The sequence below is a fragment of the Bos grunniens genome, chromosome 15 (assembly GCF_055505025.1).
Source record: "Bos grunniens cultivar Pamir isolate PY7600 chromosome 15, Bosgru_T2T1.0, whole genome shotgun sequence".
Taxonomy (NCBI): Eukaryota; Metazoa; Chordata; class Mammalia; order Artiodactyla; family Bovidae; genus Bos; species Bos grunniens.
The window spans coordinates 74,819,972-74,834,359 of record NC_141179.1 but is presented as its reverse complement, the minus strand read 5'-3'; the positions used below and the strand labels follow the sequence as shown (position 1 = coordinate 74,834,359).

The 14,388-nt window shown below is 42.8% G+C and overlaps 1 protein-coding gene across 19 annotated transcripts in view; it reads right to left on the bottom strand.

Annotated features, from left to right (window-relative positions):
* The window catches only part of EXT2 (exostosin glycosyltransferase 2), a 149,420-nt gene that overhangs the window by 79,545 nt on the left and 55,487 nt on the right, over positions 1–14,388 (bottom strand). For 16 of the 19 annotated variants that reach the window (XR_015142331.1, XR_015142332.1, XR_015142333.1 and 13 more), the window contains one exon: positions 648–779. The exons of the other annotated variants lie outside the window; for them this stretch is intronic. Coding sequence is in view for 13 of the 16 variants with exons in the window: in XM_086341228.1 (XP_086197354.1) it covers positions 648–779 (132 nt within the window). In the remaining 3 variants the exon portion in view is untranslated. The remainder of the gene's footprint in view (positions 1–647; positions 780–14,388) is intronic. 19 annotated transcript variants of the gene reach the window in all.

Below are 14,388 nucleotides of genomic sequence, written 5' to 3'. Positions count from 1 at the left end.
CTGAATGTTAATTGACATCCATGCAAAGCACTTAGTTAGCATAAAGCACAAGAGGCAGGGCTCAAAATATAAGCCATCACTAATTGCTTAGAGAATCTTTTCAAGAGTTCAAAGCACCACCATTGCAAAAGTCATCAGGAAGTCTTCCATTTCCAACAAGACCCAGGCCTCCCAATTTATTTCTGCAATAAACAAACACACTGCCTTCCTAAGCACATTTAAAACAAACTGCTGCTTCAGTATTTGTTACTTTGGTCATTTCAAAATTAAACTGGTCCTGCGTACGTGTGTGCTAAGTCGCTTCATTTGTGTCCTACTCTTTCCTTACCCCGTGGACTGTAGCCCACCAGGCTCCTCTGTCCATGGGGATTCTCCAGGCAAAAATACTGGAGTGGGTGGCCATGCCCTCTTCCAGGGAATCCTCCCAACCCAAGGATTGAACCTAGGTCTCCCGCACTGCAGGTAGATTCCTTACCATCTGAGCCAACAGGGAAGACCAAAACTGGTCCTATTGGGTCCCACATATTCTAGCACACTCCTATATCTTAGAAAGCTCAAACTTAAATCACCTTTACAAATCCAGTACATGTTCCATCGTCCTGGCCTCTGGCCTATGCCTGACGTGGCTCACCCCAGCATTTACTCACCACAGCAGGAGGGTCGTTCCAGTCTTCATAGGAGATGGCAGCGTATGGATAGATCCGATCATTGATGATCTGCAGGGTGGCCAGGGCGATGGCCTTGATTGACTGGAAGTATGCTTCCCAAAACCACCGTGCCTGTGAAGAAAACCACACTGCGTGAAATGAGCAGTGAGGGAAGAACTAGAGGCTCCATCACAGGCACCTCTGCGTCGGGGTCATTTCCTTATTCTCAAAGAAGAGCAAGCCCAAGGCAAAAGCCTGCCTGCTGTGCAAGGCAACTCCATCAGAATGGGCATTCATCCAAGGCAGTCAAACAGGACATGAGCGCAGGCAATGCACATGGAATCCAATTTAGACAGAAAAGAAACTACATGGGAATGAAGTATCAAGTTTATGGTCTTTTTTTTTTAATATTACTACTAAAGTGCACATAAAGTACATTCAGTACTCCTATAATCACTATCCAGATAAAGATACAGAACATTCCAGCACCCCAGGAGAGTCCTCTCTGCTGCACCCAGCCAGTATCTCACCCCTCCAAGAGTAATCCCTACTCTGATTTCTGTTAGCCCACTAAGGAATTTCATATTAATGGAACCAAATAGTATTTACTCTTTTGTGTCGGACCTCTTTTGCTGAACACTGTAATGTTAAAATTGGATTTCAGTGTCAGGTTATGCTGGCCTCATAAAAGGAGTTGAAAAGTGAGTAGAAAAAGTTCTATTCTTTGACAAATGTTAGCCAAGTTTGGCATTATTTCTGCCTTGAAAGACTGAGAAGTCATCAAAAAAGCCATCTAAGGTTTTGTGTTTTTTTGGGAGGGTGGGGTGGGTAACGATTTTAAATCATGGATTTTCTTCCATAGACATAAGATTCTGCATATTTTCATGTCAGTTTTGTAGGTGGTATTTTTCAACGAATATGTTCACTTTAAACTGTTAAATGTTTGGACTAAATGTATGTCTATTTAATGCCTATAAAATCTGTAGTAATATCTCTCTTTTCATTCCTGATATTGATCATCTGTGTTTTCCCTTTGTACTTGATCAGTCTTACTGATGTTTATCAATTTTATTAATCTTTTCCATTTCATTTTGTTGATTTTCTTCATCTCCAGTTCAGTTCAGTCGCTCAGTCGTGTCTGACTCTTTGCGACGCCATGGACTACAGCAGGCAGGCATCCCTGTGCATCACTGACTCCCAGAGCTTACTCAAACTCATCCATCGAGTCAGCCATGTCATCCAATCATCTCATCCTCTGTCGTCCCCTTCTCCTCCTGCCTTCAATCTTTCCCAGCATCAGGGTCTTTTCTAATGAGTTGGCTCTTCGCATCAGGTGGACAAAGTATTGGAGTTTCAGCTGCAGTATCAGTCTTTCCCATGAATATTCAGGACTGATTTCCTTTAGGACTGACTAACTCTCAAGAGTCTTCTCCAACAACACAGTTCAAAAGCATCAATTCTTTGGCGCTCAGCTTTCTTCATGGTCCAACTCTCACATCCATACATGACCACTGGAAAAACCACAGCCTTGACTAGATGGACCTTTGTTTACAAAGTAATGTCTCTACTTTTTAATATGCTAAGTTTGTCACAGCTTTTCTTCCAAGGAGCAAACATCTTTTAATTTCATGGCTGCATTTACCATCTAAAGTGATTTTGGAGCCCAAGAAAATAAAGTCTGTCACTGTTTCCATTGTCTCCCCATCTATTTGCCATGAAGTGATGGGACCAGATGGCATGATTTTAATTTTTTGAATGTTAAGTTTTGAGCCAGCTTTTTCACTCTCCTCTTTCACCTTCATCAAGAGGCTCTTTAGTTCCTCTTCGCTTTCTGTCATAAGGGTGGTGTCATCTGCATATCTGAAGTTATTGATATTTCTCCCGGCAATCTTGATTCCAGCTTGTGCTTCATCCAGTATGGTATTTTGCATGATGTACTCTGCATATAAGTTAAACAGGCAGGGTGACAAAATACAGCGTTGACGTACTCCTTTCCCAATTTGGAACCAGTCCATCGTTCCATGTCCAGTTCTAACTGCTGCTTCTTGACCTGCATACAGATTTCTCATGAGGCAGGCAAGGTGGTCTGGTATTCCCATCTCTTTAAGAATTTTCCAGTTTGCTGTGATCCACACAGTCAAAGGCTTAGCATAGTCAATGAAGCAGAAGTAGATGTTCTTCTGGAACTCTCTGCAACAGATGTTGGCAATTTGATTTCTGGTTCCTCTGCCTTTTCTAAATACAGCTTGAATATCTGTAAGTTCTCAGTTCACATACTGTTGAAGCCCCGCTTGAAGAATTTTGAGCACTGCTTTGCTGGCATGTGAGATGAGTGCAACTATGTGGTATCTTACTTACTTAATTCTTCACCTAACTTTTTTTCTATTTTGCTCCTTTCTGCTCTTATTTTTACTTTCTTTGGTTTTGGGGGACTTTAATCCATACTGCATTTAGATTCTTGAGATTGAAGTTTAGATATTTCAATCTTTCTTCTTTCTTAATACCTAAATACAAAGCTGTAAATTTATTTCTATGCACTATTTTAAATGCATCCCACACATTTACATATCATTTTCATTATAATTTAAGTAAAAAAAATTAATTTCCATTGTAACACTTTCTTTGGCCCAAAGGGCATTTATTAATAGAAGTATACTGTTTAATTTCCAAACACTCTCAGATTTTATATTTATCTGTTACTGATTTCTACTTTGCACTGTAGTCAGGGAACATACAAGTTATTTCAAAACCTTGCAATTTATTTAAACTTGATTTATGGCCAGGCACATTATTTATTTTTGTCAATGATCTACGTGCACTTTAAAAAGAGTATCTTGCTGTTGATGAGTGTAATGTTTTACACTTGTCAAGCAGAGTAAGTTGATTATTTAGTACTATCTAAATATTCTATACCTTTATTGATTGCTCTCTGCCTGTATGCATGTGTGTATGTGTGTTTATTTCCAAAATTTTTACTTTCAAATTTCTGCCCTTAAAGTTTGTCTAAAGATTATCTCTCATAAAAAGATATAAATGGATTTTAATATTTTATCCCATTTAAAAACCTTTGGCTTTCAGTTGTACATACAGTCCACTTATACTTAATGTAATTTCTGATACAGTTGAGTTTCAGTGTTTGCTCATTCTATTTGTCCACAGAGGTCCACAGATGTACCTCAGTGTAGCTCTTTGTATTTATCCTACTGAGAACTGTATAGCTTCTCTAATCTGTGACTTTATGTCTCCTGATGCTTCTAGAAAACTCTGTCAGTATTTTTTAAAATGTTGGTTCTATCACACTCTCCTCTTCTACAACTCCAGACACACATGTATGTAAAATGTTTTCACCATGTCCTGTATGTCTCTTATTCTCTTTTCTGTATTTTTCCTCTCTGTGCTTCAATCTGTGTATTTTTCTACTAATATTCCTTCTGGTCCAATAATCCTTTATCCTTTTCCAATAATCCTTTATCCTTTGTGTGTGTAAGTCTATAAACTGCTATTAAATCCATGTATTGAACTGTTAATTTCACTTCTTATATTTTTCATTTCCAGAATTCCACTTGGCTAAGAAGATTTTGTATCTTGTTGAAATCCTCCTTCACTTCTGTATTATTGAGTATTGTTAGTTCCTGACTGATAACTCCAATATCTGAATAAACTTTAAGTCTCTTTCTGCCATCTCTTTTTATTCTTCATTTTGGTCATTTGGTTTCAATTTCTAACTTGCATCTTAATTTTTTATTAGATACCAATATTCTGCATTAAAAATTATAGAGATTCTGGACAATCCATATTATCTTTCTCTTAAGAATATAACACATTCTGCTTGCAGGCACAGAGAATGCAGTCAGACCACTTTAATCCTATCAGCTTCAACTTTTGTCAGGACTTTTTTCAGCTTGCCCATAGTCTGAAGGTGTGGCCTTCTGGGCCTTCAACTAAAGCCTGGGGTATTTCCCAGGACCCCTCCATCCTGGCCAGCCCTGAACATGGACCTTTGTCTCATTAGCACTATATATGGTTACTGAAATAGCTGCACAGCTCCTTAGGCTCCCAGCCGCTTCTTTCTGCAGGGACTCCAGGAGTCTTGCTCTGATCGTGTGCACCTTGGGAGTTGGCAAAGACCTTAATGGAAGACTGCATGCTCGTTTTTTGTTTATTTCCCCATGATTCCCTTTCTCCTGAGACTTTTGTCCTTCAAATCCCAGATACTCTGGGAACCCCCTAACCCCAGCCTGTCAGCCCTGTGGGGCTGCTGTTTCCTGTGAAGTCCCCATACCCATGACTGTGAATTAGAAGTCCTCGGGGGATGGCATCAGAGTGAACAGGCAGCTATTCTCAGGGTGCTCCTGTCTCTCAGGAATTATCCCTCAAGTCCTGGCTGCTCTCTGAACTGTTGTTTCATCTATTATAATGAGCTTCTGTACTTTTTTTTCTTTTATTGACAGGAGGGTTACTCCCAAACCAGCCACTCTGTCAGAGTCTTCTGAAAGAAGACGGTTTCTTATCCAAGCAGAGTTTAAACTCGGTTCCTAAAGAAAGCAGGATGCTGACGCCGCTGACCTCTCCAGCTTCATTCAGCCTACGATCCCACTCAAAATCAGAGGCTGTTTGCATTTATGCAAGGGGGCCAAACATATCCAAGTTTAGCATGAGAAACTGGAAGCATAACCAAAATAGGGAGAGGAAAAAAAGATACTTTCTAGTCTAGACTTACTGACTTTGGGTCTGTTTCCTGGACAAGTCCTCTATTAGTTAAAGCCTTGGATAACTTCTGAGTTATATGACGACTATTGTTTCCACTAACAATAAGGAGAAGGCAAAGCATCACAATGAGAATTTCTCCTATTCAGAGAAAATCAAAAACAGATTTAGCTTCCAGGGGCATCTGACTTGAGCCGTCCTGCGGTTTGCCATCTGGGTACAGCCAGGGGGGGCCTCTTGGCTGCCTGCTGCTGCTTCGTAGATACACTCCACTCACTCTAGTCTCCTTCCTGCTCAGCCATGCTGCTGCTTCCCCTCCCATCGTCCAGCCAAAGCATCTACAGTTCATGAGGCCTAAGAGAACCTACCTTCTCTGTGAAACCTTTACTGAGCACCCCCAACATCAACAATCTTCCCTTACTAAGACATCCCACCGCATTCACAACCTTTACCTTATGGCTTAGTTCTCTGATACACCGTTCTAACACTGCTTTACTGGCATTTCAGATGACCACTTTTCTCTCTCCAGCTACACTGTGAATTTCTTGGCTGTGGAAACTGGCATTTTTTTTTTCCTCATTAGTATCCTTACAAACGTTACAATGTTTTGCCTGCTGCAAAGCACTACTGTACCCATGATTTCATCTGCTCTTTATAACCAAGTTTGTTAACTTTTGGGGGTCGGGTGGCAGATACAAATTTCATTTTATATGTGAGAAACTGAGCTATTAAGTGGCAAAGTCACCAATCCAACCCGTGAATCCTAACTCTAAAGTCAGACCTTCTACCTCCTTCTAGAATATGAAGAGTACCAGCACAGAGTAAGGAAATGGTCCTCTACCAAGGCACCAAGATGCATGAGCCCACACATAAACACAGCTTAAATATTTACCTCCTTTTCTACCCAAATGGGTTCATCGTCATATGTTTGTTTGTTTGTTTAATTTCAAATCACACCACACTCAAACTCGAGCATTCCAAAGCTTTGCGTTCACATTTAATCACAGTGGAGACAGCAGCGTTTGGGATTTACATGAAACAATGACTGGGAACAAATCCACCTAGAATACCAGCCAGAGGCACAAGTGTAGGACAGAGACTCTGATTTAAGATGTCTCAAATCATCTCATCCTGTCCACCAAATTGCAGTTCTCCTGGAAAGGAAGCAAGCCTTGCCAATAATCACAGCTCAAGTGTCTCGGCCTGAGGATAAGTGAACTTCACAGGCTTAATTATTTCTGCAGGACCTCTTTAACACCTTGCAGCATTTAGAAGGCATATTTTACAGCCCCCCCAGGACTCAGCATAGGCCACTTTTTGGCAGAGAGGAAGGAGTTTTCAGCTCTGTTGTGATATACATGAAAGCACCACCATTCCCATCCAGTGAGCTACATGCAAACACTTATTTTGTTTTGAGATTTTTCCCCCCATCAAATGGGCCACACTTATCTCTATCTGAAAATTTGAAATGAGGGATTCTTCCACAAACCTGTGGATTCCCCACATGCTCTACTCTATGCATCTACACAGCTGAAAGCTAAGTCATATGAAAAGGTCATACCAACAACCTCCGACAAAGCATTTAACTTTTCTTCATGAAACTGATACCACAGTAATTTTGTAAAAGCAGATTTCAAAGCACAGGAACTAAAGTTCCTATGACACTTTCAAGCATTAGAATCATGAAGCAAAAGGCAAGGATTGGGCCAACTTAAAACTATCTCAAGCAAACACAAACTTCAAACTAAAACTGCTACTGTGGTTTAATTTCTTTGATTTTCAGTAACATAAAGCCAACAGGACTAGCAATAACAAGTGTTTAAAGGAAGCAAGTACAATATGGGAGAAAGAGTCATGGTGATGAGTGTCTTGCATGATTTTAAGCAGCTTGCTGCTGCTGCTGCTAAGTCGCTTCAGTCACGTCCGACTCTGTGCAACCCCATAGACGGCAGCCCACCAGGCTCCCCCGTCCCCGGGATTCTCCAGCCAAGAACACTGGAGTGGATTGGCACTTCCTTCTCCAATGCATGAAAGTGAAAAGTGAAAGTGAAGTCGCTCAGTCGTGTCCGACTCTTAGCGACCCCATGGACTGCAGCCCACCAGGCTCCTCCATCCATGGGATTTTCCAGGAAAGAGTACTGGAGTGGGGTGCCATTGCCTTCTCTGTTAAGTAGCTTAACCCTCTCTATTTTTTGAATCTAGGGGATGGACATCACACTACCTTTCTCTTGGAGCTGCAGGTTCCATGAGATGAGGTTTGTAAAGCTCCTCGCCCTGTGCAGAGCAGATAATCAGAACATCTCCTCCACACCTGCACCCATCCTGCCCCTCGAGGTCACTTACAGTATATACTACATTCCGCGTGATTTGGGGGCAGGGAGGGAGACGGGGGAAGAGGAGAGACAGAAGGGATTCTAAGGTTACACTCCATTCATTTCAATTCTTGAAGCCAGGAAAAGAATCCAACTGGTCAGAGAAGGGAGGTAGGTATAATAAAAATAAATACAAGGATGACAGACCTTAATACTGGAAAATATCTCACCCACTAACATGTCTCTTCTACCTGAATCTCTAAGCTTCCAAGGCAGAGGCCAGCACTTCTCTGCAGACCGTGAGAGTGGGGACGCATCTGGTTTTGCTCATCACTGGTCTTGCAGCCCCTAGCACAGCGCCTGTCAAGGACTGGACATTCGAATGTTTGTTGAAAGAACAAATCCATCTCCCTCACAGGCACCACAGGCATCTCACAGAACTCTCTGGATCTTCTAAGCACCAGCCCATGACCTTAAAGGAGGAAAACCGTTAGTTCATAAAAAGGATCACCTCTTGCATGCAGAATTTTATAAGGGAAAAGATGGGGCGGGGAGTGGATTTGAGTGGGGAAAAAAAAGGAAAACGTGTTTCTAGGTGAATGGCAAAGCAGAAATGGGACCATGGGTGTCCCTTATATTGTGTGTGTATAGACCACGAGAGAGAGAATCAGTGGTTAGAACTATGCCTTGCAAGTCTGACCTGGAAGTGTCCAGGATATCTAACCATGAATAAATTACACAGAAGAACCCCAGGACCCCAAAGTAGTCCAAGGGCGACTGCATCCCAAGCACAGTGACGAGTCTCCAACACCCTTTCATTGGCAACCAGCTGCGCACTGCCCTTTCCAACAGAATCTCCTGAATGTGACCCATGCCAACAGACTTCGTTTTAATATATTAAAAGGACATTTCTAATCAAAACCACAAAATTAAAAAATACACCAGCCGGCGATGCCTCTGTGTCAAACCTCATCTGGCAACGCTGTCCAAACACGTAACGGTGGATCAGTAGGTACCCCAATATTACTCTACTTCCCCACCCCCACCCACTGGTTGGCCACAAAATAAAAGATCTGCCTCTCCTTGGGATGTAGAAAGTCGCAAAGAAACATGGAATCTACAGTAAACATGAGAAAAAGCCACCAGATACACCACCAACACTGTAACTTGCCCTGGACGCGTGGGAGAGCTGCGGTCAGAAGGCAATCAGGGACACCCAATTTCTAAGAGCGCCATCCAGGAGCCATGGGACACTCAACTCCAGCTCGGGAAGAGCAGAGAAGGCAGGGGTGGCTGCTATAAAGGCAGTCACCAAAACCAGCTAACATTTTAACAAATTCTTCAAACTGAGTGTGGGCTAGTAGGGCAGTTTGGGAGTTCTGGACACAAGCAGAATCTGCACTCACTTTCGAGCCCTTTTCTGCTGGATGTTCTGGAGAAAGATGGGGGCAGGAGAAGAAACCAGAGAGATTTCCTTCAATGGCACACAGGGAGAAAGCCCTGTCCCTTTCTCGAATCTTTTTTTTTCATCCAAAGCCAAATCTCTACCTGCTGGGGGGTTAGCAGGAAAAGCCCTCACCCCCAAAGGCGGATGCAGATCCTCGGCTTCTGGGAGAGGGGGAGACAGGCAGCCTGCCCCGCACTGGGAGGGCAGGAACCCTTCCAGCTCCTAGAAGGCTCAGCTGTGGCTGGGGTCGAAGCAAAAGCCTCTGCTCCCAAGGGAGGGGTAGGAGACTCCCTCCAACCCCAGACCCCCACAGACAAAGGGCAGACTCCAGCTGCCCCAGGAACACTGAGAAAGCACCCCCTCCACGGCCCCAGCAAACAAGCCTGCAAGACTGAGGCCGGACCAGGGGAATGGAACCCTCCTGGCCCACCACAGGTCTGGCACCACATACAAGCAACAGAAGTCTACCTACCCGCCGACGGGAGCACGGCTCCCTGTGTAGTGCAGGGGGGCAGGGCCTGCTGGAAGCGGAGGGTGGAGCTGGAACTCTGAGAAAAGCCCCAGTACCCTGTGCCCCACACAAGAACGAGGAGACCACTGGCAGCATCTGGAGTCAGCGGTGCTGAAGGTAAGTCCAGCGACAGAAAAACTCAGACCCATCCCAGTTACATGCTAGGTTGAGTCAACCTCCCATGCGAATGGCTCACAGAAGGTCTGCCCACTGCTGGACACGACATTTACTTTAGGTCTCCTGTTTTTCTAACACAGTCCATCACTCAGTCAAAGTTTATCAGAAACAAAATACGAGAGAAAACAATCCACTGTCATAACATAAACCTGTTGATAGAACCAGGCTGAAAGATGACCAAGATGTTTGGAACTACCAGATGGAGACTTCAAAATAACTATAATTAACATGTGAAAGAATCTAGTGAAAAAGTGGACAACCCGCATGAACAGATGGGCTTATTCAGTAGAGAGATGAAAACTATCTGTAAACAAAGAACCAAATGAAAATGCTAGAAATAAAAAGCGTACCATCATAGAATTTCTTCAAGTGTGCTTATCACAACAGAGCAGAGGAAAGAAATACGGTAGTAAACTTGGAAATAAAAAAGAAATGATCCAAACCGAAATGCAAAGAGAAAGAGAGTACAAGAAAATAGAGCGTCCAAGAACTGTAGAACCACATGGAAATGTCCTAACAGTACCTGGAGCCAGAGTTCCAGAGAGGGGGTTCAGAAACAAGGCAACAGATACATTTAGAGAAATAGTGGCTAAGAGTTTTCCCAAATTAATGAAAAACAATAAAACGGACTGAATAAGCACAGAGAACCAAGGCAGATTAAATAAAGCATTTGCCTTCTCCCTCAGGAAGTTTGAGAAACAGCTGCACTGTTCGGGCCGCAGAAGCCCTTCTGCCTCTGAGCAGCAACCTGGGAGATTCCAGGGGATCTGAGGCCAGGAGATTTTCTCTCAGCTCACTGCACTGACAGAACATTTATCTCAGGTGAAGGGCTGGAAAATATTTCCACGCCTCATGGATTAATTTTTCAAAGCTGTGTCTGAAGGTGAATCTGAAAACTTCCAAAGGGATTCCGAGGCTTTCCAAGCACTTAACGTACCACCGGCAGACGAGCTCCTTTTCGTTTCTTTGCTGTGACAAATGGAGCCAGTGAGCATTCCTGTGACGGCCCCTGAGCCTCGTACACGGCAAGCTCTGCAGGGTCACACAGGCTCTCTTCCCGGCCACCTTCCTGGGCAGGTGACAGGGCCTGAGCAGGGAGCCGAGTGCCCTTCTTGCTGACCTCACTTCCGGGGTGTGGCTAACCCCATGGCCAGCCTGGAGGCAATGGAGACAGGCATGGACAGCCTCCGCCTGGCAGCTGAAAACACACACAATGGTGAGGTCGAGGGATAATCAGGGTGTCCTGATTCCCAGTGAAGCATTACTGCAAGACTGGCTTCTTGTTTATTCTTTCGCTGACTCCATTTTTATAAACCAGAGGGTTAACTGACAACAGAAACAGGGAGAGGAAAAAAAACAAAAATCAACAACATCCCCTCGGGGCAATCCTCAAGGACTGAAGGTTTTATAAAAATGTACTAGCCCCAGGCTGTCAGCTTTTCTAAAGGAGAAGCTCACTGACATTTGATACTTTTACTCAGTGGTCCATAGGGTTTATCTGCTTTAAAATAAGAGATTTCTGAAGCAAAAGAGGTCAACATATTGAGGATTTATCAGCACACCATTTTTTTCTTTACTTAAATCATTTGTTAATTTAATTAAATTTAAGTGCTGCTGGATCATCAAAAAGCAAGAGAGTTCCAGAAAAACATCTATTTCTGCTTTACTGACTATGCCAAAGCCTTTGACTGTGTGGATCACAATAAACTGTGGAAAATTCTTCAAGAGATGGGAATACCAGACCACCTGACCTACCTCTTGAGAAATCTCTATGCAGGTCAGGAAGCAACAGTTAGAACTGGACATGGAACAACAGACTGGTTCCAAATAGGAAAAGGAGTACGTCAAGGCTGTATATTGTCACCCTGCTTATTTAACTTCTGTGCAGAGTACATCATGAGAAACGCTGGGCTGGAAGAAGCACAAGCTGGAATCAAGATTGCCCGGAGAAATATCAATAACCTCAGATATGCAGATGACACCACCCTTATGACAGAAAGTGAAGAGGAACTCAAAAGCCTCTTGATGAAGGTGAAAGAAGAGAGTGAAAAAGTTGGCTTAAAGCTCAACATTCAGAAAACTAAGCTCATGGCATCCGGTCCCATCACTTCATGGCAAATAGATGGGGAAACAGTGGCTGACTTTATTTTTTGGGGCTCCAAAATCACCGCAGATAGTGACTGCAGCCATGAAATTAAAAGACACTTACTCCTTGGAAGGAAAGTTATGACCAACCTAGACAGCATATTAAAAAGCAGAGACATTACTTTGTCAACAAAGGTCCATCTTGTCAAGGCTATGGTTTTTCCAGTGGTCATGTTTGAACGTGAGAGTTGGACTATAAGGAAAGCTGAGCACCAAAGAATTGATGCTTTTGAACTGTGGTGTTGGAGAAGACTCTTGAGAGTCCCTTGGACTGCAAGGAGATCCAACCAGTCCATCCTAAAGGAGATCAGTCCTGGGTGTTCATTGGAAGGAGTGATGTTGAAGCTGAAGTTGCAATACTTTGGCCACCTGATGTGAAGAACTGACTCATTAGTAAAGACCCTGATCCTGGGAAAGACTGAAGGCTGGAGGAGAAGGGGACGACAGAGGATGAGATGGTTGGATGGCATCACCAACTCGATGGAGGTAAGTTTGAGTAAACTCCGGGAGTTGGTGATGGACAGGGAGGCCTGGCGTACTGCGGTTCATGGGGTTACAAAGAGTCGGACATAATTGAGTGAGTGAACTGAACTGAAATGCCTTCCTCCGTAAAACATGAGAGTGCTTTTCTTCACTTCTGTACTCACAAAGTGACTTCACTCGCCCTCGCCACACCAGCATCCTGCACCAGGACCTGTCCCTGGTGCCCCCGGAAGCACTTCTCCGGCACCTACCACGGTCTTCCCAGTCCCGTTATCTCAATTACTTGATCCTGGCACCTGAGGCGCCCACACCCACCATTCACTGACCCTTCCACAAAGCCACAGACATCTGTTCTGGTAACAGTAGCAGACTTCACTTTACAATTTTTGATAAATATAAAAAATGTTTTTATTTACCAGGCCGACTTGTAATCGCTTTCTTTTGAACTTTTCATTTTGAAACAGTTTTTGACTTAGAGAATAGTTGCAACAGTAGAACAGAGAGCTCTGAATACCCTCACTAGTTCTCCTAATGTTAGTCTCTTTCATCTCCATGGTGCAATGATCAAAACTAAGATGTTAATGTTAGGTTAATTGTATTAACTCAGCTAAAGACTTTTGTTTTCTTTTTGGATTTTCCTAGTTTTTTTCTAAGGTCATTTTTCTGATCCGGCATCTTATCCTGGACACTGCATTGCTTCTGGCTGTCATGGCTCCTTAGTTTCAATCTTTCCCTATAGTTCATGACCTTAACACCTTGCCAAATGTGGTCAGGAATTTTGTCGAATGTCCCTCTGTCTGGTTGGTCTGAGGTTCTTTAACTGTTAAGACTGAGGTTATGGATTTTGGAGAATACTACACAGATGACGTGCCTTTCTCTTTCCTTCATAACTGGGACACATGGTGGGTATCAACGTGACTTATTACAGGGGAAGTTCACCTTAATCACCTAGTTAAAGGTGAGGTCTTCCAGGTTTCTCCATGGTAAAGTTACCATCCCCATCTCATAGCCTATGCATTAGAACCAAGTCACTATGTTCAGACCATATTCAAAGAGAAGATAATTAAGCTTTACATCCCGGAGGAGGTAGTATCAGAGAAATAGCATACTGTTTTTAGTGTTGTTTAAAAGAATTAAAAACTATGAAATTCCATTCACTGAGTAGCGTGCACGCATGTGTGCATACACACACACACAGCTAGTCTACGTATATACAGAACAGGATTCTATTAAAATCCTTAAGCCTCTAAGTATTTGTGGCTTAGGGAAGTATAAAACATTTTCTTTCTTGAATAATTCCACTAAACAAAAAAATCTGACATTTGCCTTAAATGTTAAGTTGAAGCCTGATAACATATCCTCGCTACTGAAAAGAGAAAAGCATGTAGCCAGTTTTTACTAAAAATCTTAGAGATGAAATCTACTGAGACCGCAAATATTTCTAAATTTCAACTGCTTCTAATCTCATACTTTAATTTTACTCTGATATATACACAGAATTATCATCCAAAAATAAAGTAAGCACCCCAATCTGATAATTTGGGAAAGAAAGGAAAAAAAACCTAAGGAATCTAGTAGCAGTAATTAATAAGAAAACAGACAAAGGAAGAGTATTTGAAAAGAAATCCAAGAGCTTTCCATTGATTTTCTATTAAGAAAATCCTAGAAAATCAACTAAAAATCCATCAAAGCTAATAAGGAAGTTTAATAAAGTGGCCAGCTACAAAATAATTTGTAAAATAAATAAAACAAAGAACAAGACTCTTCTATGCCAGCAATTCCCAGTGAGATTTTACACACAAATACACACACACACACACACACACACACACACACAGTTAGTGGCAAAGCTCGTTCTACTGGACTTCCCTGGTTGTACAGTGGAAAAGAATCCCCCTGCCAATGCAGGGGACGTGGGTTCGATCCCTGGTTGGGCAAGATTCCCCATGCCTTGTGCCC